This window comes from Drosophila miranda, unplaced genomic scaffold, assembly GCF_003369915.1.
Source record: "Drosophila miranda strain MSH22 unplaced genomic scaffold, D.miranda_PacBio2.1 Contig_AX4_pilon, whole genome shotgun sequence".
NCBI classification, from domain to species: domain Eukaryota; kingdom Metazoa; phylum Arthropoda; class Insecta; order Diptera; family Drosophilidae; genus Drosophila; species Drosophila miranda.
Window position 1 is genome coordinate 130,524 of NW_022881684.1, and position 26,158 is coordinate 156,681.

A 26,158-nucleotide genomic window follows, 5' to 3' on the forward strand; every position below is an offset into this window, starting at 1 on the left:
GCATCCACATTTTTAAAGATACGATAAAACCAAAAACGCAGAGTCGTAGAGGATGACTATATGTTCTAGGGTGTAAAATTTCAACCAGATCGTATAATTATTAAAGCCAGAATCAAGAAAACAATTTCATTCTTTCTCGCTCTGTCTCTCTCTAACACACAGGTTTCATGGTCGGCTTTGCCAATTGCAAAATATGAGTTCAAGGATCTCAGAACCTATAAGAGCCAGAGCAACCAAATTTGGTATCCACACTCCTGTGATATCGGACCTTGACCGTTTCGTGTCCAAATTTCGCCACACCCCCTTCCGCCCCCGCAAAGGACGAAAATCTGGGGCATCCACAAATCTCAGAGACTATTAAGGCAAGAGTAACCAAATTTGGTATCCGCACTTCTGTTAGATCTCACTACAAAACGTATATCTCAGAATTTCGCCATACCCCCTTCCGCCCCCACAAAGGACGAAAATCTGTTGCATCCACAATATTGCACATTCGAGAAAACTAAAAACGCAGAATCATAGATAACGACCATATCTATCAGATTGCTGAATCTGGACCAGATCAGATAATTTTTATAGCCAAAAGGAACAAATCAATTTGCACTGGCTACGCAGCGCCCGACGTCACGCTCAGACTGATTTTCTGTCTCTCTCGCACGCACTCTTTGTCGTGTCGTTTAAAATTAGCAGCGTCTGCCGGAGGAAAGCCATACTGAATTAGTATCGGGTATAACTGTAGAGTTGCGGTGTCCGCAGCAACTCACAACGTTCCCCTCGTTTTTTTTGTCTTTAAAACTTCCCGATTCAGCATAGACGGCATTGACCAAAATTGTTTCTCTGGAAGTGGTCATTGCTCCAGAATATCTTCTTTTCTCAACACCAAGTAGAGGGCTTGTCAGACGATTCGGAAAACGGAAGCAGAAGTTTTGACTTTTCATCCGGCCACGTCTGAGGAGCGTTTCGAAAAGTGCATCGATCTTAATAATACCCTACTTTTTCTGAGGCAGGAGTCTTAAACATGGTCTTTCGGGCGCATAGGACTGCAGAGGGAATCTCGTTTACTTACGGAACCCTGCCCACGGCTGAAGGACTGTGCGGAAGGCTTAGCCATTGCTGCTGATGAGCTTTAGCGCGTTGGACATACTCGGATTAATCTTGATTATAGAATTCCGTTGGCCACGAGTGAAATCAGAAGCAGCATGCTCATTTCAAGTGTAGAGTGCCGAGCCGAGGTGTTTGGACGACAGCGGCGCGAATCAAAGCAGCAGCTGGCCACGGCTCGCGCATGCAGTTGTTGTTGGTTTTGATTAGACAGCGACAAGTGCAAGGCGTCTGCGCGCGTACACATTCTTTTCATTTTCTTTTGTGCTTAGGAATTGGGGTCTCAATTAGCATAGGGTCCGTTTCGCATGGGGATTAGCTATGCGTAAGGCAACAATTTTTATGACTTTATTTTATCGTATCATATTCTTTGCGTTCTATTCTTGAGGTTTACATTCCATGTGTGTTATTTGGTAGGGCTGTTGATTTGCTAGCTCTCTCGCTGTACAAGGGAAGCGAGACTTGAGAACAGCTGTGCCGTTTGCTGGGCCATTGACCCTAAGTTGGCAACGTAGGAAGCTATGAATTATAACACGAGGAATCAGTTCTCTTTGCAATTTGAGTTCACGTACAATTACTTATTATTTTTGAATTTTTAGGTCATCTTAGGTTTGCTAGCATAAGTTATCTGACTTTTAACTAGAATACTTAATTTAGTTTTACTATTAACACATTTTTAACTTTGGTTTTGTCTGCGTTTGATAAGTAAGTGTTTAGGTTTTGTCGTGTAGTTTTTGTGGGACATATTTTTGTCAGGACAGTTAGCAATTAAGTTTGATTTATTTTTTTTACAATGGAGAACCCCGATAACGAGCCTGAACCGGCTCCGGCGCCAAAATGCCAGTTGTGTGGGAAAACTTTGGCTTCGGCTCCTACATTGAAAACAAAGTGCAGCCACGAGTTTCACAAAACTTGTATTGAGTCACATGTCAAGACCCATACTACCTGTCCCACATGCAAGACGCTATGCGTCGATAGAAGTACTCCTCATAATACCAGGTCCCAGGCCAGGCAAAACGATTCAGCAGCCATAACCGCTGAAAGAGTTAGTAGCATGGTTACACAGGCCATCAGCACGATGCAAAACGAGGTGGTAGCCCAGCTCACGGACAAAATGGCTCAAATCATTCAGTCCAGCATAGCAGCACATTTCCAAGAGACTGGCAATAGCATTCCTCAAGGGAATAGACGTGGGGAAGCTGATAATCCGGTCCAACAAAATAGGGACAGAGAAGGGGAGGAAACATTCCGACAGGGACTGAATAGCTACGAGCTACGACCGTCCAAGCAGTGCAGTCTCAGATCTGAGTCAGCGACCGGACAAAGTCGCCCATATCCTCAATAGTTGGAAATTACGTTTTAATTGGACCCAAGAAGGTTTGAGCATTGATAATTTTCTCTATAGGGTAGAGTTCTGTGCAGTAACGCCAGTCTGCTTTTTGACGGAAAGGCCAGAGATTTTTATTGGCGTTACCACAAGACTTCCGGATCGATGAGATGGGACCGGTTATGCCAAGCCCTAAGAAAGCAGTTTAGGGATTCTCGAACCGATGTGGATATCAGAGAAGCGATAAGGGACAGGAAGCAAAAAGAAAAAGAAAATTTCGATTCCTTCCACGACGCCCTGATACAGCTGATGGATGATTTGGAAACTCCCATGTCAGAGAAAGCGATTGTGGAAACTTTACGGCGCAATTTGCGACCTGAAATTAGACATGAGCTCCTGAATGTCCAAATCGACTCCGTAGAACGTTTGAGAGAAGTCTGTCGTAGAAGGGAGGGTTTTCTCGACGACGTTAGGCGGAGTCATGGGTACCAGAAATTGATTCCTTTCCGGAAACAGGTTGCGGAATTGGTAGAGGAAGCCCAATTAGAGGAGGCCTCCGAATTCTCGGATGTAGAAGAAGAGGACGAGGTGGCAGCCATGGCACTGATTTGCTGAACCTGCCGAAAGGAGGGGCATCGCTACCACGATTGCGATAGCAAAAGGAAAATTTTTTGCTTTGGGTGCGGAGCACCTAATAAATATAAGCCGTCGTGTAGCAAATGCCAAAAAAACGGCAAAGTGAACACCCAGCCTCGCCAGCCGGTCAGTGTTCAGCGCAAGCAGTCGAGTGCAGAGGCGAAATCCCAGTAGGGATATTTAAAACTACCGCCCAGCTTCCGTCTGAGAAATCAGAATCCGACATACACCAAGCTTTAGTCTGGCCACAACTAGTCCATGCCAGATCCCATTCGCTTTTCACCAACGACCAACCCAGTAATAAGTCCCTCACAAGGAGTGCAAGAAGGATGAGAGCGTTCCGGCAGGCGGCGAAAGCGATAAATTGCATTCGTTACAAGCAGAAGGACAAGCGTCCATATGCGGAAGTTCGCCTGTTGGATCAAACGGTCCTTGGTCTATTGGACACCGGTGCAGCTATGAGTGTTATAGGCGGAAAGTTAGCAGAACGCGTAATCCAAAGCCGAATTCCTTTTAAGAGAGGAGTTGTAAATGCTTCCACTGCGGATGGACGGAGGCAAGAGGTAGTGGGACGACTGCGGACACCGGTGCAGTATAAGGGTGCAGTGAAGGACCTTGAGCTGCACATTATTCCATCGCTCAGCCAGGACTTGTATTTAGGGATCGACTTTTGGTCAAGTTTCGATTTATTACCACCCAGCATGTCGCTGGCAGAGATAGTTCATGAACCGCAGAACCTCAGCCGAGGGGAAATGGACCAGTTGCAAGCGACCATCAATTTATTTCCTTCGTTTTCCGTTTCCGGTCTAGGAAAGACGGCTCTGCTTTCGCATTCAATTGATGTAGGTGATGCAAAAGCCGTGAAGCAGAGACACTTCCCTGTATCTCCTGCGGTAGAGAAATTGTTATATGCGGAGATAGATCGGATGCTCAGCTTAGGGGTGATAGAGGAATCCGATAGTGCGTGGTCATCACCGGTAGTATTGGTGCAGAAGCCAGGAAAGGTGAGGCTATGTTTAGATAGTAGGAAAGTTAACGCGGTGACCAAAAAAGACGCGTATCCGTTACCACAAATTGATGGGATTCTAGGACGTCTTCCTAAGGCGTTGTTTATTTCGAGCCTGGATCTTAAGGATGCCTATTGGCAAGTTCCCTTAGAGCCGAGCTCACGCGATAAAACAGCGTTCACGGTTCCGGGGAAACCTCTCTACCAGTATAAGGTAATGCCTTTTGGTCTCACTAATGCTTCGCAGACCATGACAAGGTTGATGGACAAGGTAATTCCGGCCAGTTTAAGAAATGAAGTTTTTGTGTACCTGGACGACCTTTTGATTGTGTCGGACAGTTTTGAGTCACATCGGAGGGTGTTGAGTGAAGTGGCAAGTTACATAAAAGCGGCAGGGTTAACGCTGAATGTGGAGAAAAGCAAGTTTTGCATGAAGTCAGTGCGGTATTTGAGGCATATAGTAGGCGAAGGGGTGATTCGTACAGATCCGGATAAGATTTCGGCCATGTCCGATTTTCCTTTGCCAAAATCCCTAAAGTCTCTGCGTCGCTTCCTAGGTATGGTAGGCTGGTACAGGAAGTTTATAAGCAACTTCGCATCGGTAGCCGCGCCTCTCACGGACTTGCTCAAGCCCAGACAGAAATTTTCAATGACTCCAGAGGGTCAGGAGGCTTTTGAAAAGTTGAAGGAGATGCTTTGCTCAGCGACAGTTTTGCGTAGTCCTGATTTTAGCAAACCATTCTATGTTCACTGCGACGCTAGCAAGACAGGCGTTGGGGGAGTGCTGGTGCAGAAGACGCCGGAGGGGGACGAATATCCGATTGCGTTTGTATCGAAAAGACTCAACAAAGCCCAAAAGAATTATTCGGTCACCGAACAAGAATGTCTGGCCGCAATAGTTTGCTTAAATAGGTTCAGAGCTTATATCGAGGGGCATGAATTTACTGTAATCATTGATCACGCCTCTTTAAAGTGGCTCATGTCACAAACTGACTTACACTCACGTCTAGCCCGATGGGCATTAAAGCTGCAGAGTTTCTCGTTTAAAATCGAGCATCGTAGCGGCAGGCTTAATGTGGTTCCGGATGCTCTTTCTCGCGTAAATGAGGAGGAAGTGGCGACTCTAGACGCGAGCAATGGGTTGTTGGTGGATTTGGAATCGCCAGAATTCAAGGCAGAAGATTACGTGGAGATCGTAGAAAGGGTTAGGGCCAATATTGATAAGTTGCCAGATCTCAAAATTTTAGATAACTTGTTGTATCGTAGGTCAGATCACGCAACAGGAGAGGTGCTACATGATGTGTTCATTTGGAAACTCTGGATTCCTCAAGGGTTAGTGGTTGACGTTTTGCGTAACGCGCACGACAATCCACTGGCTTCCCATGGAGGCATTCACAAAACCCTAGAAAGGATACGGCGGTATTATTACTGGCCTGGTTTGGTTGCCGATGTGAAGATGTATATCCAGGCTTGTGATGTCTGCAAGACTACCAAGGCCCCCAATACAATCCAGAGACCGAAGATTGGAATTGCGCCCGAGTCACAACGTTTCTTCCAGAAATTATATGTAGATTTCCTGGAGCCATATCCCCGTTCAAGAAGTGGACATATAGGCATCTTTATCGTCCTCGATCACTATTCTAAATATGTGTTTAAATAGCGGCGTCTGCCAGAGGAGAGCCATACTGACTAAGAAGCTGGTACAGTTGACCGGGGCCAAGAAGAAGATTCTGCCACCGCCGCCGAAGACAAAATACACATGGGACATGCTGCACGAGCCACCGATGACGAGGGCAAGGTCACCCACAAGCGTCCGCCAGCACCCACCTGGAGTCGCAGTAAGTTAGCGTTTTCTTTAGCCAGTGTCTGATCTAATCTAAAATTTTGTGACCCATTTTCAGGCCATGTACGCGGCGAAGCGATTGCCATGCAGAGCCACTGTCCCACCGATGTCATCGACAGCTTCTTCTCGGTGGCCCCCACCACTCCGGACCTGAAACTGATTTTCCCCAACATCGATCCCAGCCAGCTGAAGCGCAACTCCAGCGTGCTCTGGTCCACGCCCCCACGCTACTCGGAGCTCCCAAAATACTAGTTATACACAAACACGTATGTATATAAAATAATCCCCTGTTTTTATACCCGATACTCAAAATGAGTATTGGGGTATATTAGATTTGTGGTAAAAGTGGATGTGTGTAACGTCCAAAAGGAATCGTTTCCGACCCCATAAAGTATATATATTCTTGATCAGCATCAATAGCCGAGTCGATTGAGCCATGTCTGTCTGTCCGTCTGTCCGTCTGTCCGTCCGTCCGTCCCCTTCAGCGCCTAGTGCTCAAAGACTATAAGAGCGAGAGCAACGATGTTTTGGATCCAGACTTCTGTGATATGTCACTGCTACAAGAATATTTCAAAGCTTTGACCCGCCCACTTCCGCCCCCACAAAGGGCGATAATCTGTGGCATCCACAATTTCGACCATACGAGAAAACTAAAAACGCAGAATCATAGATAATGATCATATATATCAGATTGCTGAATCTGGATCAGATCAGATCATTTTTATAGCCAAAAGGAACAAATCAATTTGCACTGGCTACGCAGCACCCGACGTCACGCTCAGACTGATTTTCTGTCTCTCTCGCACGCACCCCTTGTCGTGTCGTTTAATGTTAGCGGCGTCTGCCGGAGGAGAGCCATACTGACCTAGTATCGGGTATAACTGTAGAGTTGCGGTCTCCGCAGCAACTCACAACGTTCCCCCTCGTTCTTTCTGTTTTGTTCTATGGAAATATAAATGAAGTTTAAATTAAATAAATGTATTTGCGAAAAGTAATGCAAGATACCGCACGATACCACTTCCATTCCACTTGATTCCCTCTGACACTAATACCCAACTGCTTAAGAACTATTAAAGCCGCCGGCGTGCTCAATTCAATTTGGGTTCGTTGGTATGGTCCGGCGATCCGCAATCGTCGGCTATGATACCTAGTAATGTACATTTGCCGAACGAGATTCTTTTCCTAGATGACTGTTTTAGTATGGGCTTATCCCAAGTAAATAATGTTTTTAATAGGCTAAATAAGATTTTAGACTTAATTTTTGTTAGTTCGGATATAGATTGCCATGTTACATGTTGCAAACTCCCCATCGCGGAATGTGACATGCATCATATGCCGTTGGAATTCTTAGTCAATTTCCATTTTTATTCGCCCTGGGCGGAACCATATTATGAATGCTTCTTTTCTAGTGTAAGCCTGAATGCTTGTGTGGTTCGGTTGTCCTTCTTGAAGATAATTTAATTTTTATTGGGCCAACATCGAAAATAAATGAAACAGAGATAAACAGATAAAGGTACATAAAATAAAATCAAACATAAAACGCAAATAAAAATTCCAAATTCCAAAAATATAGGTACATTTTAGTAGTAATTTCGATAGATAATCTCATCGTGGATTCGGCCACATGCGACTTTCACGTGGCGACGGGAGCTTCAATTTGTAGCAAGGTAATAATTAGTGAGGCATTCAACTAGTATTTAAAATAGCATACAGCGCGCATTGGTATTTACCGCACCATCGATACACTCGGTGGGAAATACCAATAGTGAGATATCGGATAAGAAACATCGAGAAGAGAGTGAGTGCACTTTGTAAATGGCGATTGTGAGAGACGGACGCGCAGCTAATAAAAAAGAGTTACATTAAATCACCGGGTTTGTGTTTTTATACCTATACCGTTCACTCACGCACCGATATTGGTCACTACAATTCCCGGGTTAGACGGCCTACAAATTGATTGCCAAATCGAGGCCTCTCCTCCTGATTGACCGCCTGCTTTGACGGTGTGTTGGCGGCCGACGCCACCGAATTGTGGTTTACGACGACATGGCGAATTCGTGGCACAGCCACGCGATTGCGCTGATGCTGAGCCCCGCCGACGGGCAGCACTGAGGAGCGACTCGTGGGCACAAATTCGTCATAGGAGATCCCGGCTTCGCGGTCATTTTCAGTGGTCTCATGGGTCATATACTCGGAATCGCTGGGCGATCTTGTATCCGGCACCGCTGATTTTGTGCGTGGCTTCTTTTTCGAGCGTGTGCCAAGGCTGCGTCTGCCCAATCCCCCGCTGCGACGCAATGTGTTGTCCAGGACGCGGACCCGCTTTAGTGGCGACTTGGACGCCTTCAGCTGGCTGTTGGCCAGCCGATACCCCGAAGAGCTGGCGGCTGCTGATGGATTTAGTCGCTTGTGCAGATTCCCAGTGCTCTTGGTCATATTGGGAGTGATCAGCTGGATTGTTGGGGTCTTGCGCAACGACATTGTCGAGGTCGACATTGAGGACATGTTCTTCAAAGTTCGGGGCGTGCGAGGGGCCGTTGAACCGGCAGTCGGCGGTGGCATCATCAATTTGCTGCTGCTGCCCGTCCTCGTGGTGGGCGGGGCCTTCTTGCGGGCCGAGCTCTGCTTGGCCTGCCGATAGTTCTCCCATTCGCCAGCCATCAGCTCCAGTATGTTCTCGCCATAAACCAGAAAGGGGCCATGCGATTGCACCTCATAGGCGTGCACCAGTTCAGTGATCTGCTGCTCAATCTTGGGCAGCTTCGAGATGGCCTTGCGTTCCTTTTCCTCTTTAAGGAGCTGGCCGCCACGATTTTTGAAACGATTCGGCTCGTTGGCCTTTGCCTCTAGAGCCTGCATGCGGGACCAAAGTTCTGCACGGCTCTCGTACAGATCGAAAATCTCCTTGTTGCACGTGTAGAAGCTCTTCAGATCATCCAGCTCCAGCTCGTGCAGCTCCAACAGGTCTTCGTAATACTTATTGTAGTAGTTGGAGAAACGCTTGCGCTCCTGCTGGCTCTTGAGCGTTAGATCCCACCACTTGCCTATCTCGACGCGCAGCTGCTCGATGAACGTCTTGGGGTTCTGGCTGCGCAGTGCCTGGCAGCGCTGCAGCTCCGAATGGAGGATGTCATAGGTGCGCTGCGTATTCTCGGTGCACTCGCGCACTCGTCGCATGGCGCTCTCGTCCGTCTCCTGGAGGCGATCATACAGCACGTAGATCTTCTCGCGCATGTCATGGATTTTGGAGCGCAGCTCCTGGATCTGCTCGGCATAACTGTTGCGCATCTGCCGCAGCCGCTCTAGTGTCTCTGGTGTTAGATTGTGGCTCAGATCGTTCAGTAGGCGATCCTCTGCATCGGTCTGGGGCATCAGCTCGAGCATCTTCATGTCATGCTTGATGGCCTTGCGCAGCTGGTCCAGCTCCGTCTGGCGCACTGCGCGCTGAGAGCGCAGGTTGTCGAGATGGTCGCGAAAGCCGTCCATCTCATCGGGCAGGGGCAGCGGGTCCGCCAGTAGAGGGAGCGGCAGTGCGCCCAGCTCTTCGCAGAGCTGCTCCTGCTGGAGCAGCAGCTCCCCGATCTCCGCCCGACGTTTCGAGAGCTCCTCGCGCAGATGCTCAATGCTTTTGTCCAGCTTCAGCTGCCATATGATCAGTGGCACATCGTCGGGCCTCTGACCAATGTCCACCGTCTCATGGAGGAGTCGGGTGAGGTCGCTGGCCTCGGCTCGGAGTGCGGCTATGTCATCCAGGATGGCCGCCTGCTTCTCCCGCGACTCGGTCAGCAGATCCGTATAGAAATTATCCGCGTGCGCCTTGAGTTTGTGCAGAAAGTCCTCGCATGTCTTCGGCTCGAACATGAGGGACCACATTGAATGGAGCTGCTCCACATGCTCGCCAGTCATCTCAAGGATCTCTCCCTTGATGGAGGTTGGGTCAACCATAGCCAATAGGAATGGGTCTTGTATTCGCGAATGGAAGGAATTTATGTGATGTGTGCAGGATTTCGATTGCACAATGTGTTGCTCAAGGAAAATGCCTCCGCACAGATAAGTGACGCCTCTCGTGTTGGCACAAATTGCACAATGAAAATTTTGTGTGCTTGATTTGACTCATGCCTCAAAGCACAAAACAAGTTGATTCTGATTGATGTGCGGCCAAAAAAACACCTACTTTATATTGCAAATAAGTTCCTTCAAGGTTTTCCCGTTGTAAAGATAATTTAGGATGAGAAATGTGTTTACTAAAGCAGAATGCCACCGCACAGACTCGAATGACGCCAGACAAAATTTCGGTAAATTCAAAATGATGCTATTAGGGATAATATGTTAAATGTTAATTGGGCTTCTGTTCTCTCGCATCCTAGTGTAGACACGTCCTATAATGTTTCCCTGCATACGGTCCGTCGTATTATTGGTAACAATGCTTCCAAAAGGGTGCATGGCTCCTGTTTGAGATGCCATGCTTTTTTGGCACCTATGTGTTTCAAAAATGAAAAGAGATTTTGGGTTAAACTTTATAATTCGTATTTAATCTTGGTGGCTTAGCGGAAGCCGATTGCTTGCTATTGCCAGATAAACTTTATGCGAGATCGATATGCAACCAATGCGCAGAGGGGTTAGCATAGAACTAAACTATAGATGACGGCGTTAGATCAAAGTGATTGCCGAAGTGGCGGCAGCAGATCAAAGTAGTTGCCGAAGTGGCGGCGGCAGAGAGCCCCTTTAGCGGGAGAGCGCAGCAGCTCTGCAGAACGTCAACGTTTTACAACATAGGCGGCTCTCTCTGCTCATACAATAATAATGTTAAAGTTACGGTTATTCTTCAGCGGCTGGCCCGAACATACTCCCCCCGTTGGGAGCTAGTCTCTCAACAGATTCCTTAAGGGGCAGCAAACATAGCCGAGTGACGGCCCTCCTGATGTTTCCTGAGGATGTCTTCAGGTCAGCGACGCGACACACTCCGTCCTTGCCCAAAACGACATCGACCACTCTAGCCAGTGGCCAACGCATTGGAGGAAGATTTTCGTCCTTCACCAGAACGAGGTCGTTCTTGCAGATGTTTTGCGCGGGGGTAAGCCACTTCGCGCGCTCTTGCAAAAGAGTGAGATACTCTTCGCGCCAACGGCTCCAAAATATTTGCTGTAGTTGGGTGACCCGTTGCCAGCCATCCAGACGATTGTAGTTCAGCTTCGTTAGGTCAGGCTCGAGGATTTGCTCATGGGGGCCGCCTAAAAGCAGATGAGCAGGAGTCAAAACGTCTAAATCATCAGGATTTTCTGAAAGCGAGAGCAAAGGGCGAGAGTTAACAATTGCAGTGATCTGACAGATCAGAGTGCGCAGCTCGTCGAAGCTAAGCACAGATGGGCCAACTGAGCGGTACAGGTGATATTTTGCGGTCTTCACGGCCGCTTCCCACAACCCGCCAAAATGCGGAGAGCGAGGTGGGATGAAACGCCAGTCGATCGAGTCAGCCAAGCAGGATTCGTGGACCTCCTTCATATGCGGTTCGCTCAGACAAAGCTTCTTTAGCTCCAGAAGCTCGTTCTTGGCCCCAACGAAGTTTGTCGCATTGTCCGACCAAATTTGACTTGGCCTTCCTCGAGTGGAAGTAAAACGCTTTAGTGCGCCTAGAAACGATGCGGTGGTCAAATCCTTTATGAGCTCCATGTGTATAGCCTTAGAAGTGAAACAGATGAATACGCTAATGTAGCACTTGATCGGAGGCCTCGTGCGGATTTCTGATCGGTAGAAAAAAGGTCCACAGTAATCTACTCCAGTGACTTCAAAAGCTCGAGATCCTTCCAAACGTTCCTTAGGTAGGTCTCCCATGATGTGTTCGACCATGCGCGGCCTAGTCCTGAAGCATCTCACACATCTGCTGACGACTCTTGACACTGCCTTAACACCTCCAATGGGCCAATATTCCAGCCGAATTTTGGATAGCAAGGCGCGAGGTCCGGCATGGAGGTTTCTTTCATGATAATATCTTATCAGCGCAAAGGTAATGGAATGTCCCTTTGGCAGAATGAGCGGGTGCTGAGCGTCAAATCCTAGCGATGAGTTGCCAAGACGACCTCCAACTCTAAGTAGTCCAGAATGATCGATGAACGGGTTGAGCGAACTAATAGAACTGGATTTCATGACTTGACCATTGCGCCGAATCTCCTTTATGTCCATCCACAAATTTGCCAGCTGAATGTGTCGAATTAGAAGATGCGTTCCTTGCCGAATATCAGAAACGGTGAGTCCTGGATGCCTAAGACGATGTATAAATTTATGCATGTAGGCGAATGTGCGCTGCATGCGAAAGAATGAATTCGCAAATTTGTATCCGGACGTGAGATCGGCATGTGGAGACGTGATTAGCAATCCTCTCTTGCGAAGCTCCAAAGTTGCTATGTTGTTAGATGGAGATACAGGCCACTTATCCTTGGAGCCTAGCAAAAAGGATGGGCCGTGAAACCATAGCTCTGACTGGATAAGATGGTTGGGAAGCGAGCCTCTCGAGAGAATATCAGCAGGATTTAACGATGTGGGAACATAGCGCCATTCCATGGCTGCCGTCAACTCCTGAATTGATGCCACTCGATTTGCCACGAAAACTTGAAATTTAGCTGGCTCGTCCCTAATCCAAGATAATGCTGTTGACGAATCCGACCAGCAATAGAACCGATCTGTAAAGATTCCCATGTCCTTTACATTCTGCATGATTTTCGCAAGTAAATGGGCTCCACTTAATTCCAGCTTAGGAATCGATATAGTCTTTAGCGGCGCCACTCGCGACTTTGAGCACAAAACGTGGCTCAAAGACTGGGCTTCCCTGGACACGACATACACGCAAGCGCCATATGCTTTCAAGCTGGCATCACAGAATCCGTGAACTTCTGTAGCCACACTAGAACGAAGAACCAAGCGAGGAAATGAGATCCGAGAAATGCTTGCCAAACTATTTCTCAAGTCCATCCAAGTTGAATGCAACGCTGAGGGTAGGCTTTCATCCCAATCCAAATTTTCTCTCCAAAGCTGCTGAAGGAAGATTTTGCACCTGACAATGACTGGATTTATCAATCTAAGAGGGTCGTAGAACCGCGCAATCGTAGATAAAACCGACCGCTTTGATGGCTTTGAGTTTGTGTCCAGTGCGGACAAGGCAAAAAGCAGCTGATCCGAAGCAGGGTCCCACGCTAAGCCGAGAGTTTTGGCAATGTCGCTTCCATCATTAAACTTTAGGAACTTCTCTATGTCATCTTCAGGGGTTCCCTCAAGTACTTCCTGGTGACTGGAGCACCATTTCCTAAGTCAAAAATGACCTCGGGACAGTAAAGCTGATGTTTGGTGCATCTTGTCCATGACCTGTGCGACCGAATTACCGCCCGAAATAAGGTCATCCACGTAAAACTCCTGCCGCAGAGCAGCTGAGCCAAGAGGGTAGGACTCACCCTCGTCGATGGCCAGCTGGTGCATTGCGCGGACCGCTAAAAATGATGCAGCCCTCGTCCCGTATGTGACGGTGTCTAATGTGTAGACTTGAACCTCGAACTCGATGGAATCTCGCCATAGGATGCACTGATACAAATTGTCGGGTGGAGACACTCGTACGCAGCGGTACATTTTACAAATGTCCCCAGTGAGAGCGACTGGATATGTTCGAAAGCGAATCAATATGTTAAACAGTGCAGGCTGAATAACAGGGCCTGTCATCATCACATCATTTAGAGAATATCCAGTTGATGTAGCTGCGGATCCGTCGAAAACGACACGGAGTTTTGTCGTCGTACTGTCCTCCTTTAGGACACAGTGATGAGGCAAGAAATATTTGCAGAGACTACAGGAATCAGGGTTGACTTGGTGCATATGATGCAAATCAATGTACTCCCTCATAAAGGCGGAATACCGCTCCTTGAGTGTAGGATTACGCTCCAGTTTTCGCTCCAGACTGATGAACCGTCGATAAGCCTGAGCATAAGATTCTCCTAAACGATCAGTATTGTTATTTAGCGGCAGACGAACTGCATACTCCCCGGATGGCAACCGTGAAAGGTGGCTTACGAAATGTGCTTCACAATCGTCTTCTTCTTTGGTATTCAAACCAGCCTCCACACAATTCTCGACTTCCCAAAACATACGAAGAGTTTTATCCAACCTTGCTTCCATCTCAGCTATCGAATCTGGACAATTGTGCGTAGCCAGAAGCGCCGAGCTTGATACCTTCTGTCCACCGCCAGATACGATCCACCCAAGCCGGGTCTTCTGCAGAAGAGGCAGTCCATCGGTGAGTTTGATTTGCCCTACGCAGAGGAGATCATAAAAAACGCTCGCACCAATGAGAAGATCAACCCTTTGAGGATTGAAAAATGCAGGATCATCGAGCTGAATGTTAGATGGAATACGCCAATCGGATACATTTACTGTCATACTTGGTTGAGAATCGGTAATCGTGGGGGCGATGAGAGCAGTAAGTGTAGTTGTGTAAGCAGAGGTGCGAGAATGCATACAAATGCTTATGGTGGATCCCTCAGTAGAAACGCTGGTATCGCCCAGCCCAGACACAAGTGCAGACGATTGAGTTCTCCTAAGCTGAAGCTGCTGGGCGAACCTGGATGTGACGAGATGCAGCTGCGATCCTGAATCTAAGATGGCACGACAAGGAACTAAAACGCCAGACCGATTCTTTACGAGAATTACGGCTGTAGCCAGAAGCACGACATCAGAGTGAAGACCTTGGGCAGCAAGAGAGGTAGACGAAGGAAGAGACGAGCTGCTAGGAGAATTTTGAGCAACGGAAAGAGTGTCCGGTTGAACGGCCAGATCGGGAGGAGTAATACCTGGGCAGCCTTGTGTTGTGGGCTGTATACTATCGAAGTGCAACAAACTATGATGCCTACCGCCGCATACTCGACATTTTCCACTATTGCATGCGCGGGTCCGGTGCCCCGGCTTTAGGCAATTGAAGCATAGGGAAAGCTTCTTCACTTCTTTGTGGCGCAGCAACGGTGAGAGATTTCCGAATATCTTGCACGAGTATATTCCATGGCCCGCTGAGTGGCAAAAGACGCATACAGACGGGTCGGCGGAAGAGTTGGAAGCTACAAACGTTTTCTTAACCTGCGTATAGGAATGGTTTTTTCCCACCTGATCGCTACTAGCGTGTGTCGCTGTAGCATATTCCAACCGCTCCATTTTCTGGCAGCGTTGCTGCAAGAATTCGAAGAATCTTTTTGATGTGTGCCTGGAAAACAAGTCTTTTGTTATTAAAGCGTTTATTAAGTATATCCAGAGTCGTACGATAATTGGCACTGGAGAGCTCTAACGATCGAACCGAATCCAAAGCCGCATCAGCGAGGCAAGAGCGAAGGTGCTGGAATTTCTCGATGTCACTGAGATCCGCATCCGCTTCAATCACCGATTTGAACATTGCCATAAAATCCGAGAACTCGACGTATCCACCAGAAAATTTAGGCACCTTCAGCTCAGGAAGTCGCTGCTTGTGAGCCATGATGATGGTACTATGTCCGGAATGGCTTGGCAGAGTCGTAGAATGGGCAGCGGCGTGTGACTGGCTTACTTCAACAGCAGCCAGCAACTCAGCTTTCAACGATATGAAAAGAGTATCGAAGATTTCGCGCAGCTCACTCCCAATCTCGTTTTGATCAAGAGCCTCCAACTCATTATGGGCCTTATTAAATTCCTCTCGAATTTCTGCCAACATATCAAGGCGCACCTCGACTTCCGCGGCGGTCAGCTTATCGATTTTATTCCCCGCGAAGGATTCGCCAAGCCTGTGCAATCGATCATATAATGACTGACTTTTACGCTTATACAGACTCAGTCTGGAATCAGCCACCACAATATTTCCGCCCGCGCCTGTATTCGGATCGTTGTCCATGTTAACCGTTGTGCAATTCGACACAACAACGGAAAATGAAATACCGCTTAAGCGACGATGTATAGACACGAGAGCGAGAATGCAAGACACGAAAAGTCAAGAACCGCGGCTGCAGCTGCGCAGAGAATGAGAGATTCGACGCTTAAAGTACCGGAATTTGTCTATAAATATTTCAGCCGCCCTCTCACTGAATTTGCACTTTAAACTGTTTTTCAACGTGCACCCAAATGTATTTGTTGGTAGTTAAACTACCCAACAACAAAATATTGTATAAATAATAAGTGTTTAAACGGAACGCGATTAAGCAATGGTTTTATATCACGTCGGGGTCACCAATGTTTGAGATGCCAAGCTTTTTTGGCACCTATGTGTTTCAAAAATGAAAAGAGATTTTGGGTTAAACTTTATAATTCGTATTTAATCTTGGTGGCTTAGCGGAAGCCGATTGCTTGCTATTGCCAGATAAACTTTATGCGAGATCGATATGCTACCAATGCGCAGAGGGTTAGCATAGAACTAAACTATAGACGACGGCGTTAGATCAAAGTGATTGCCGAAGTGGCGGCAGCAGATCAAAGTAGTTGCCGAAGTGGCGGCGGCAGAGAGCCCCTTTAGCGGGAGAGCGCAGCAGCTCTGCAGAACGTCAACGTTTTACAACATAGGCGGCTCTCTCTGCTCATACAATAATAATGTTAAAGTTGCGGTTATTCTTCAGCGGCTGGCCCGAACAGCTCCTATAGACTGCCGTGGTATACGAAGGGTCTTATGAAATATAAGAATTTTCGTAATAAGTACTTTAAACGATTTGGTAAGACCCGGGACCCTGTAGATTGGGCAAGGTATGTGCAACATAAGAGGGAGTTTGCTTTTTTAGGTAAATTTTTGTATAACCAATATATTGCCGACGTTGAGAGGGAACTTTAAGTCAATCCCAGGTCTTTTTGGCATTTTATAAAGTCCAAAAGGTCAACGAGCTCTCTTCCTTCCGTTATGAACTTGGGCAGCTTGAGCGCTAATACGGATAATGGTATAGCAAACCTTTTTATACCCGATACTCAAAATGAGTATTGGGGTATATTAGATTTGTGGTAAAAGTGGATGTGTGTAACGTCCAGAAGGAATCGTTTCCGACCCCATAAAGTATATATATTCTTGATCAGCATCAATAGCCGAGTCGATTGAGCCCTGTCTGTCTGTCCGTCTGTCCGTCCGTCCGTCCGTTCGTCTGTCCGTCTGTCCGTCCCCTTCAGCGCCTAGTGCTCAAAGACTATAAGAGCTAGAGCAACGATGTTTTGGATCCGGACTTCTGTGATATGTCACTACTACAAAAATATTTCAAAACTTCGCCCCGCCCACTTCCGCCCCCACAAAGGACGAAAATCTGTGGCATCCACAATTTTAAAGATATGAGAAAACCAAAAACGTAGAATTGTAGAGAATGACCATATCTTTAAGACTGCGGAATCTGAATTGGATCGTATTATTATTATAGCCAGCATCAAGAAAACAATTTCATTTTTTCTCGCCCTGTCTCTCTCTAACACACACGTAGCATAGGCGGCTTTGCTTAGAGTAAAACATTAGCGCCTAGAGACTACAAAAGCTAGAGCAACCAAATTTGATAACCACACTCCTAATATATCGGACCGAGACGAGTTTGTTTCAAAATTTCGCCACACCCCCTTCCGCCACCACAAAGGACGAAAATCCGGGGATATTCAAAAATCTAAGAGACTATTAAAGCTAGAGTGACCAAATTTGGTATCCGCACTCCTGTTAGATCTTACTATAAAACGTGTATCATAAAATTTCGCCCCACCCCCTTCCGCCCACACAAAGGACGAATATCTGTTGCATCCACAATATTGCACATTCGAGAAAACTAAAAACGCAGAATCATAGATAATGACCATATCTATCAGAATGCTGAATCTGGATCAGATCAGATCATTTTTATAGCCAATAGGAACAAATCAATTTGCAGTGGCTACGCAGCGCCCGACGTCACGCTCTTGACTGATTTTCTGTCTCTCTCGCACGCACACTTTGTCGTGTCGTTTAATATTAGCGGCGTCTGCCGGAGGAGAGCCATACTGACTTAGTATCGGGTATAACCATAGAGTTGTGGTGTCCGCAGCAACTCACAACGTTCCCCCTCGTTTTTTCTTTCTTTAGCTCAAATTTTGAGCCATACGCAGCTTGGCACAGTTTCGATGTCTTAAACTCTATACCCTCGGTGGTCAATATTGGTACACTCGATGTATCGGAAGAGGACATTTTGGTGGCAATTGATGAATTCGATAATTCTAATAAACCCGACTGTGATGGCATTTCTGCCTTCCTGCTTCGCAACTGTGTTGTAGCGTTCTGTGAACCTCTCAAAATTCTATTCACAAATTCGCTGTTAACGGGTCAGTTTATTGGTAAGTGGAAAGCTGCCACGATTACGCCAATTTTTAAGAGAGGTACCAAAAATCTCATTTCCAATTATAGACCAATTGCCAAACTCAGCAATGTTTCAAAACTTCTAGAGCGAATCATTGCCAGAAAAATCACCTTCCTCATGAAATCCTACATTAGCCCAAATCAGCATGGTTTTATGCCGGGTAGATCAACAACCACTAATCTCATTGCTTTCAGTAATTTCTGCACTCGTGTCTTTGAAATGCACTCTCAAGTCGACGTTGTGTATACTGACTTTGCTAAAGCCTTTGACAAAGTCTCCCACTGGGCTTTAATAGCCAAGCTGCATCGGTTGGGGATTCATTCCTGCCTGCTCAGTTGGTTTAGGTCGTATCTTGAGCGGCGAGAGTATGTCGTATTGATAAATGGAAAGCCTTCGGCCCCATTCTTGGCTACTTCCGGCCTTCCACAGGGAAGTGCACTTGGTCCACTTCTGTTCTTAATTTTTATTAACGACATATGTCTCAGCATTCAAGCTTCTGAGCATCTGCTTTATGCTGATGATCTTAAAATCTTCCGATCTGTCAAAACCTTAGGCGATAGTATCCTTCTGCAGCGCGACCTGGATAGAGTTGCTCGTTGGTGCAGACTTAATTCGCTCCCACTCAACATTAGTAAATGTTACTTTGTTTCTTTTAGCAAGCGTGTCTTTAATGTGCTGGCCTCATATTCAATAGATGGCCATCCTCTCTTAAAGCAGACGGAGATACTTGACCTCGGGGTCTTATTTGACTCTAGATTTCTGTTTGCAGGGCATATGAATTTAATATTGCCAAAAGCCTATGCAATGTTCGGCTTTGTTAAGCGCAATTCATCCCAATTCAAGGACCCATATACAAGGCTCAGTCTGTACGCATTCCTTGTGCGCTCTCCCCTTGAGTACGCTTCCATGGTCTGGAATCCCACCGGGGTCGTCCAAATTTCGCGCATCGAACGACTCAAAGAAAGTTTCTGAAATTTGCACTCCAGCCTCTGCCATTTTCCATTCCGATGCCGTCCTATGAGTGCAGATGTCGCCTCGTGCATCTCTCCTCTCTCGAGGATCGTAGGACCATTGCGGCTCAAATATTTATTTTTGACCTTTTAGTGGGTAATATCGATTGCCCTGACCTACTTAGTAGGATTAGCTTCACTACGCCCGCCAGGAGCCTCAGGACCCATGCACCCTTTGCAGTTGATCTCCACCGGACCAATTATGGCTTTCATGAGCCCATCAGTAGGGCGCTTCGGCAGCACAATGCGCTGCCAGCTGGAATGCGCTTTGACTTTTGCCAGGGGAAGGGAGCCGTCAGACGGTTGCTTGTGGATTTCTTCCTGCTACATAATTAATTTACTAATGCTATTTTTTTTATTTGTTAATATAGAAATAAGTTAGCCTAGCCAGTTAAGGATTTTTTGATTCCGTTGGCGAATAATAAATAAATAAATAAATTCTTGGTCTCTGTGATAAAACAATAAACTGAAAAATTTCGTTGTGATAGCCTTAAACAGATACTGACTAGATTCTGCATTCATTGGCGACTTAGATGACAAATATTTCTTCAATTCTATAATATCCTTTTCCCCAGTGTATGCAGAATGTTGCCCATTCCGTTCCATGTTATGTAATGGTAATGATTGGAACTGCAATGTTCTGCGAAAATTAGCCCTACCATCCCGGCTGAGCCACTTTAATAGCCGAAAGCTGAAGACATTCGGACAGTCGCTAAAAGTGAAATACAAATACAAAAAAAACCGCAATTATTGGGCAATATCAACAAGACACATCCGGACATGCTTGTCGCAGCCGTTTTCTGTCCATAAAAATACTTGGCAGGGTACTCGCCATGTTTGGTCAGTTTAACGTACCCGGACTTGTACTTAATTTTGTATTGATGAGTAACTTTTAATATGTGTTTGATATAGACCACATGTTAGTCGGGTACCCTTTTCCACAGCTTCAAATAAGTCGTACAGAAAAATATGGAAACGGGTTTGGTAACTGAATCGGGTTGGAAACGGAAACGGCCAATAATAAAATCGTCAAAAGTGTGTTTCAATGTTATTATCCTCAAATTCGATGCGCCGCATTTTCTTTTTTTAAATCGTTTCAAATCTGCTTGGATAACAGAATTTGAATATTAATTCAATTAAATTAAATTAAATATAAATATTTTCACACGTATTCTGCGAGCAGTGGCTCTGGCATGTGGCCTTTGTAGCTCCTGCTGTTGCTGCAGTGGGTACTGCGGGCAGTGCGTGGGCCACGGCTGGTATGTTCACCGTGTTGTGCGATACTTTGGTATAGCAATTCGATTCCTACTATAGTTTAATTTTTTCTTATCCCGCGCCGCAGGACGGCCACTCGTGGGCCACCTCTCCTTGGGCTCTCCAGGAACAAGATCAAGTACCTCCCTCATGCCTCCTGCAATCTGTGAACGGGAGATCGAATTCCAATGTGTTGTAATAAGTTCGTAATCCGTCGCAGATCAGCCTTTTGTGTGGCTCTCTCACCGGCATTCGAGTCTTGCTAAATTGTTTGCACACACGTTTGGTCCGGGGGAAGACAGCAATATTTTCAGCAGGGGGAAGCCCTGCCGTGTGCCGTTCCGAGTCGTGCCCCAGTTTTTGGAGAGGCGACGTCGGTGCTACCGTGAGTGCCTGCTGGTCTTGCAGTTGCAATTGCTGGGGCGTCTGCTGTTGTCTGCGTCCTCCCAGGATATCGTTGATGGAATGCTTTGTGTTCATCTGCTGCTGCTGGTGGTGGCTCCCACATGGGATGTGTGGTGGCAGACCAGGCCACCAGGGCACTCCATCGACGGGATAGAGGGGATGCTGGCCAGGGACCTGCGGCCAGGTAAGGGCTGTCCAGGAGTGAAGGGGCGGCGGCGTCCAGGTGTTGGAGCTGGACTCTTCTTCTTGGCCCCGGTCAACTGTACCAGCTTCTTAGTCAGTATGGCTCTCCTCTGGCAGACGCCGCTAATATTGAACGACACGACAAAGAGTGCGTGCGAGAGAGACAGAAAATCAGTCTTAGCGTGACGTCTTGCGCTGCTTAGCCACTGCAAATTGATTTGTTCCTTTTGGCTATAATAATGATCTGATCTGATCCAGATTCAGCAATCTGATAGATCTATGATCTATGATTATCTATGATTCTGCGTTTTTAGTTTTCTCGAATCTGCAATATTGTGGATGCAACAGATTTTCGTCCTTTGTGTGGGCGGAAGGGGGTGGGGCGAAATTTTGAGATATACGTTTTATAGTGACATCTTAAAGGAGTGTGTGTACCAAATTTGGTTACTCTAGCCTTAATAGTCTCTGAGATTTGTGGATGCCACAGATTTTCGTCCTTTGCGGGGGCGGAAGGGGGTGTGGCGAAATTTTTAAACGAAACGGTCAAGGTCCGTTATCACAGGAGTGTGGATACCAAATTTGGTTGCTCTGGCTTTTATAGGTTCTGAGATCCCTGAACTCATATTTTGGAATTGGCAAAACCGACCATGAAACCTGTGTGTTAGAGAGAGACAGAGCGAGAAAGAATGAAATTGTTTTCTTGATTCTGGCTATAATAATAATACGATCTGGTTCAGATTTTGCTCTCTAGAAGATATGGACATCTCCTACGATTCTGCGTTTTCTGTTTTGGCTGTTTTGAATTTGTGGATGCCACAGATTTTCGCCCTTCGTGGGGGCGGAAGTGGGCGGGGTAAAGTTTTGAAATATACTTGTAGCAGTGACATATCACAGAAGACCGGATATAAAACGTCGTTGCTCTAGCTTTTACAGTCTTTGAGCACTAGGCGCTGATAGGGACGGACAGACGGACGGACGGACAGACGGACAGACAAACAGACAGACAGGGCTCAATCGTCTCGGCTATTGATGCTGATCAAGAATATATATACTTTATGGGGTCGGAAACGATTCCTTCTGGACGTATCACACATCCACTTTTACCACAAATCTAATATACCCCAATACTCATTTTGTGTATCGGGTATAAAAATGTAATGGAAAGTTGTATTTGATGTTTACAAGCGTACTTTAAGCATTTACTCAGAGTCGCCTCTTCACCTGAACCCACTTAATCTACCAATAAAACCCTCAATTGAAACAGCTCAACAGCCTGAGTTAAGCCGATGAAGAATAACCCTCAGTTCCGAACTCATAATTTTATCCGATTGATGAATCACTTTCCTTCAAGGCTAGATAATTTTAATTTTTTCCGACCTCATAAAGTATTTAGATTCTTGATCAGCATCAATAGCCGAATGGATTTAGCCATGTATGTATGTCCGTCTGTGCGAACCGATGAGCGCCTAGATCCCAGAGACTTTAAAGGCTAGAGAAACTTAATTTTGTATCCAGTATCTAGTTAAATGATACGAGAAAACTAAAAGCGCAGAATTATTGAGAATAACCGTATCTACCAGATCTACGAATCTGGGAAAACGGTTCCCTTACCGCGTCCACATGTCCCACTTCCTGCCATGAGCATTATCTAGCTATTGTGTGGGATCCCGATCATGGTAGCGTCTCTCGCGTGAGCTCCTAACCGGCGTGGACTTTCTGCACTCGCATCGCATCATATCATCCTTCGAAATAAATATGAATCAAGCTTATGTTTAAATCTCTGTTGTTGCCATAGATCAGCAGTGGCCCCAAATCCATCCTAAGTTTCAGTGTACTCCTTCGCCAAATTTTTGCGCGGGTCAATGCTGTCCCAAAGCACAGGGCATTGGCAGCATTCCCTTTCCTAACAAACATGCAGCTCGTCGAGGATTAAAACAATGCGCTGCCAGCTGGAATGCGCTTTGACTTTTGCCAGGGGAAGGGAGCCGTCAGACGGTTGCTTGTGGATTTCTTCCTGCTACATAATTAATTTACTAATGCTATTTTTTTTATTTGTTAATATAGAAATAAGTTAGCCTAGCCAGTTAAGGATTTTTTGATTCCGTTGGCGAATAATAAATAAATAAATAAATTCTTGGTCTCTGTGATAAAACAATAAACTGAAAAATTTCGTTGTGATAGCCTTAAACAGATACTGACTAGATTCTGCATTCATTGGCGACTTAGATGACAAATATTTCTTCAATTCTATAATATCCTTTTCCCCAGTGTATGCAGAATGTTGCCCATTCCGTTCCATGTTATGTAATGGTAATGATTGGAACTGCAATGTTCTGCGAAAATTAGCCCTACCATCCCAGCTGAGCCACTTTAATAGCCGAAAGCTGAAGACATTCGGACAGTCGCAAAAAGTGAAATACATATACAAAAAAAACCGCAATTATTGGGCAATATCAACAAGACACATCCGGACATGCTTGTCGCAGCCGTTTTCTGTCCATCAAAATACTTGGCAGGGTACTCGCCATGTTTGGTCAGTTTAACGTACCCGGACTTGTACTTAATTTTGTATTGATGAGTAACTTTTAATATGTGTTTGATATAGACCACATGTTAGGTTAGGTTAGGTTAAGGCGGTAGCCGAGAGGGGGGGGATAAGAGCCTCCCGCCCCCAAGCTCACTTGGACCTATAAAAGGTCCGTTGTGTTGCCGCATGGGCATGTGCCCTTTCGCGTTGCCCGAACCGTGAGAGCATACTACTGCAGGTTAAGGGCAGTCCCATCCGGTGGCTTGGATGTATTTGGACAAGGTCCCTGGTTTGATTACGGACAGGTCCGAAATGTCCGTGAGGAAAGCGGCCCCGAGAATTCGAAGACGACGATTTCCAAGGGCTGGGCAGTGGCAGAAGAAGTGGGGGACCGATTCCTCCTCCTCCTCGTCGCGACAACTCCTGCAGAAGTCGTTATGAGGGATTGACAGTCTAGAGGCGTGAGTGCCGATCTGCCAGTGTCCCGTAATGGCTCTAGTAACTGCAGAGCACTGTGCTCTGCTGAGTTTATACAGCTCTGCTGAGCGCTTCTTCGATCGATATGGCCATATCAATCTTGAGACTTTACAGGAAACGGTTTGCTGCCATCTCCTATTGGCATTTTGCTCGAACAATTCGTGCGTTAGGAGCCTGCACGTAGCCAAGGGCATCGCTACTTGCTCCCTCTCCGGTAGGAGAGGAATCGTAGTACCCTGCCTGGCTAGCTCGTCGGCGGCGTCATTCCCCTCGATGTCCCTGTGGCCGGGGACCCATATAAGGAAGAGATCTAACTGCTCTGCGATCTCGTGCAGAGACCTGCGGCAGTCATTTACAGTCGCTGAGTTCGACGATATTGAGCCTAGAGCTTTGATAGCTGCTTGGCTGTCCGAGAAGACGCACACTAAGTGCGTATCTAGAAGTAATTTGGAGACGATCGAAATGGCCTCCTTGATGGCTTCAACCTCCGCTTGGAACACACTACAGTGATCCGGGAGCCTGAAGCAATGACTGATGTTCAGCTCGCTGCAGTAGACTCCGCCTCCCACGCGGCCGTCTAGCTTTGAGCCATCAGTGTAGAAGTGGACCGCATTTGCAGGTCCTGGTTCGCCCATCTCCCAGTCCTCCCTAGATGGGATTGATACCTGGAAGGGCGTCGAGAGGTGATCACTGGGGATACAGTAATCTGTCCTCTCTGGTAATTGCGGGAGTCTCATCAGGATTCCCGAGTGCCCAACCGCGGATGCTTTCCACAGTCTGGCTTCTCTCATTCTGAGGGCGGAAAGTGTTGCCACCTTCTTTCCCATGAGATCCACAGGGAGGAGGTCCAGCACAGTATCCAGGGCTTCCCCTGGAGTAGTGCGTAGCCCGCCAGTTATGCATAGCTCTGCCATGCGTTGAACTCTGCTGAGTTTATTGAGGCATGTCCTTCTGTCCAAGGCTGGCCACCATACCACCACTCCATAGAGCACGATTGGTCGTATGATGGCGGTGTAGAGCCACCGAACTATATAGGGGGTCATTCCCCATTTTAGTCCGATGGCTTTCCTGCAAGTATAGAGGGCCACTGTGGCCTTCTTTACTCTATCCTCTATGCTCAATTTCCAATCGAGCTTTCTATCGAGGAATAGGCCAAGATACTTGGCGTTGTTGCTGAAGACTAGCGTTTCCCCACATAGTCTTGGGGGAATCAGTACCGGAACTTTGTACTTCCTAGTGAAAAGCACCAGTTCCGTTTTAGACGGGTTGACGCCTAACCCGCATTTGTCTGCCCATTTCGACATTTTCGTGAGAGTACTTGTCATGCACTCACACAATGTCTGCGGAAATTTTCCGGAGAATGCTATGGCAACATCGTCCGCGTACGCCACCACACGGCAGCCACCCCCCTCTAACTCCCGCAGCAGTGTGTTCACTGCCACGTTCCATAGAAGGGGCGAGAGGACTCCGCCCTGCGGTGTGCCTCTGCTGACAAATCTGGTACACGTTGACATACCCAGTGATGCCTCAACCGTCCTGCATTGTAGCATCTGATCGATCAGGCTCACCGTCCTGGAGTCAACGCCCAGATCCGTCAGTGCGCCCGTGATGGCGGTCGGAAGGATGTTGTTAAAGGCGCCTTCTATGTCGAGGAAGGCTACTAGGGTGTACTCCTTAAAATTAAGGGATGCTTCGATGATCGATGTGATCGAGTGTAGGGCCGTTTCGGTGGATCTTCCCTTCCGATAGGCATGCTGGGAGTCTGAGATCAGACTGGACGGAATGCACGCCGTTAGATGCAGCCCCAGGAGACCACATGTTAGTCGGGTACCCTTTTCCACAGCTTCAAATAAGTCGTACGGAAAAATATGGAAACGGGTTTGGTAACTGAATCGGGTTGGAAACGGAAACGGCCAATAATAAAATCGTCAAAAGTGTGTTTCAATGTTATTATCCTCAAATTCGATGCGCCGCATTTTCTTTTTTTAAATCGTTTCAAATCTGCTTGGATAACAGAATTTGAATATTAATTCAATTAAATTAAATTAAATATA

The 26,158-nt window shown here is 46.8% G+C and overlaps 1 protein-coding gene across 1 annotated transcript; it reads left to right on the forward strand.

The window, feature by feature from the left end:
* The first annotated feature begins 5,756 nt into the window (after positions 1-5,756).
* LOC117195317 (inner centromere protein-like) lies at positions 5,757-6,213 on the forward strand. The gene is made up of 2 exons (XM_033399906.1): positions 5,757-5,908; positions 5,972-6,213. Exons 1-2 carry the CDS (start codon positions 5,830-5,832, stop codon positions 6,163-6,165), a joined length of 273 nt encoding a protein of 90 aa, XP_033255797.1. The 5' UTR covers positions 5,757-5,829; the 3' UTR covers positions 6,166-6,213.
* Positions 6,214-26,158: the final 19,945 nt, after the last annotated feature.

Excerpts from the sequence above, each read along its gene's own strand:
- LOC117195317 (XM_033399906.1), top strand. The coding sequence starts at position 5,830 with ATGGGACATGCTGCACGAGCCACCGATGACGAGGGCAAGGTCACCCAC. Across the intron at positions 5,909-5,971 it reads AGCACCCACCTGGAGTCGCA|GCCATGTACGCGGCGAAGCG; the intron begins GTAAGTTAGCGT and ends ACCCATTTTCAG.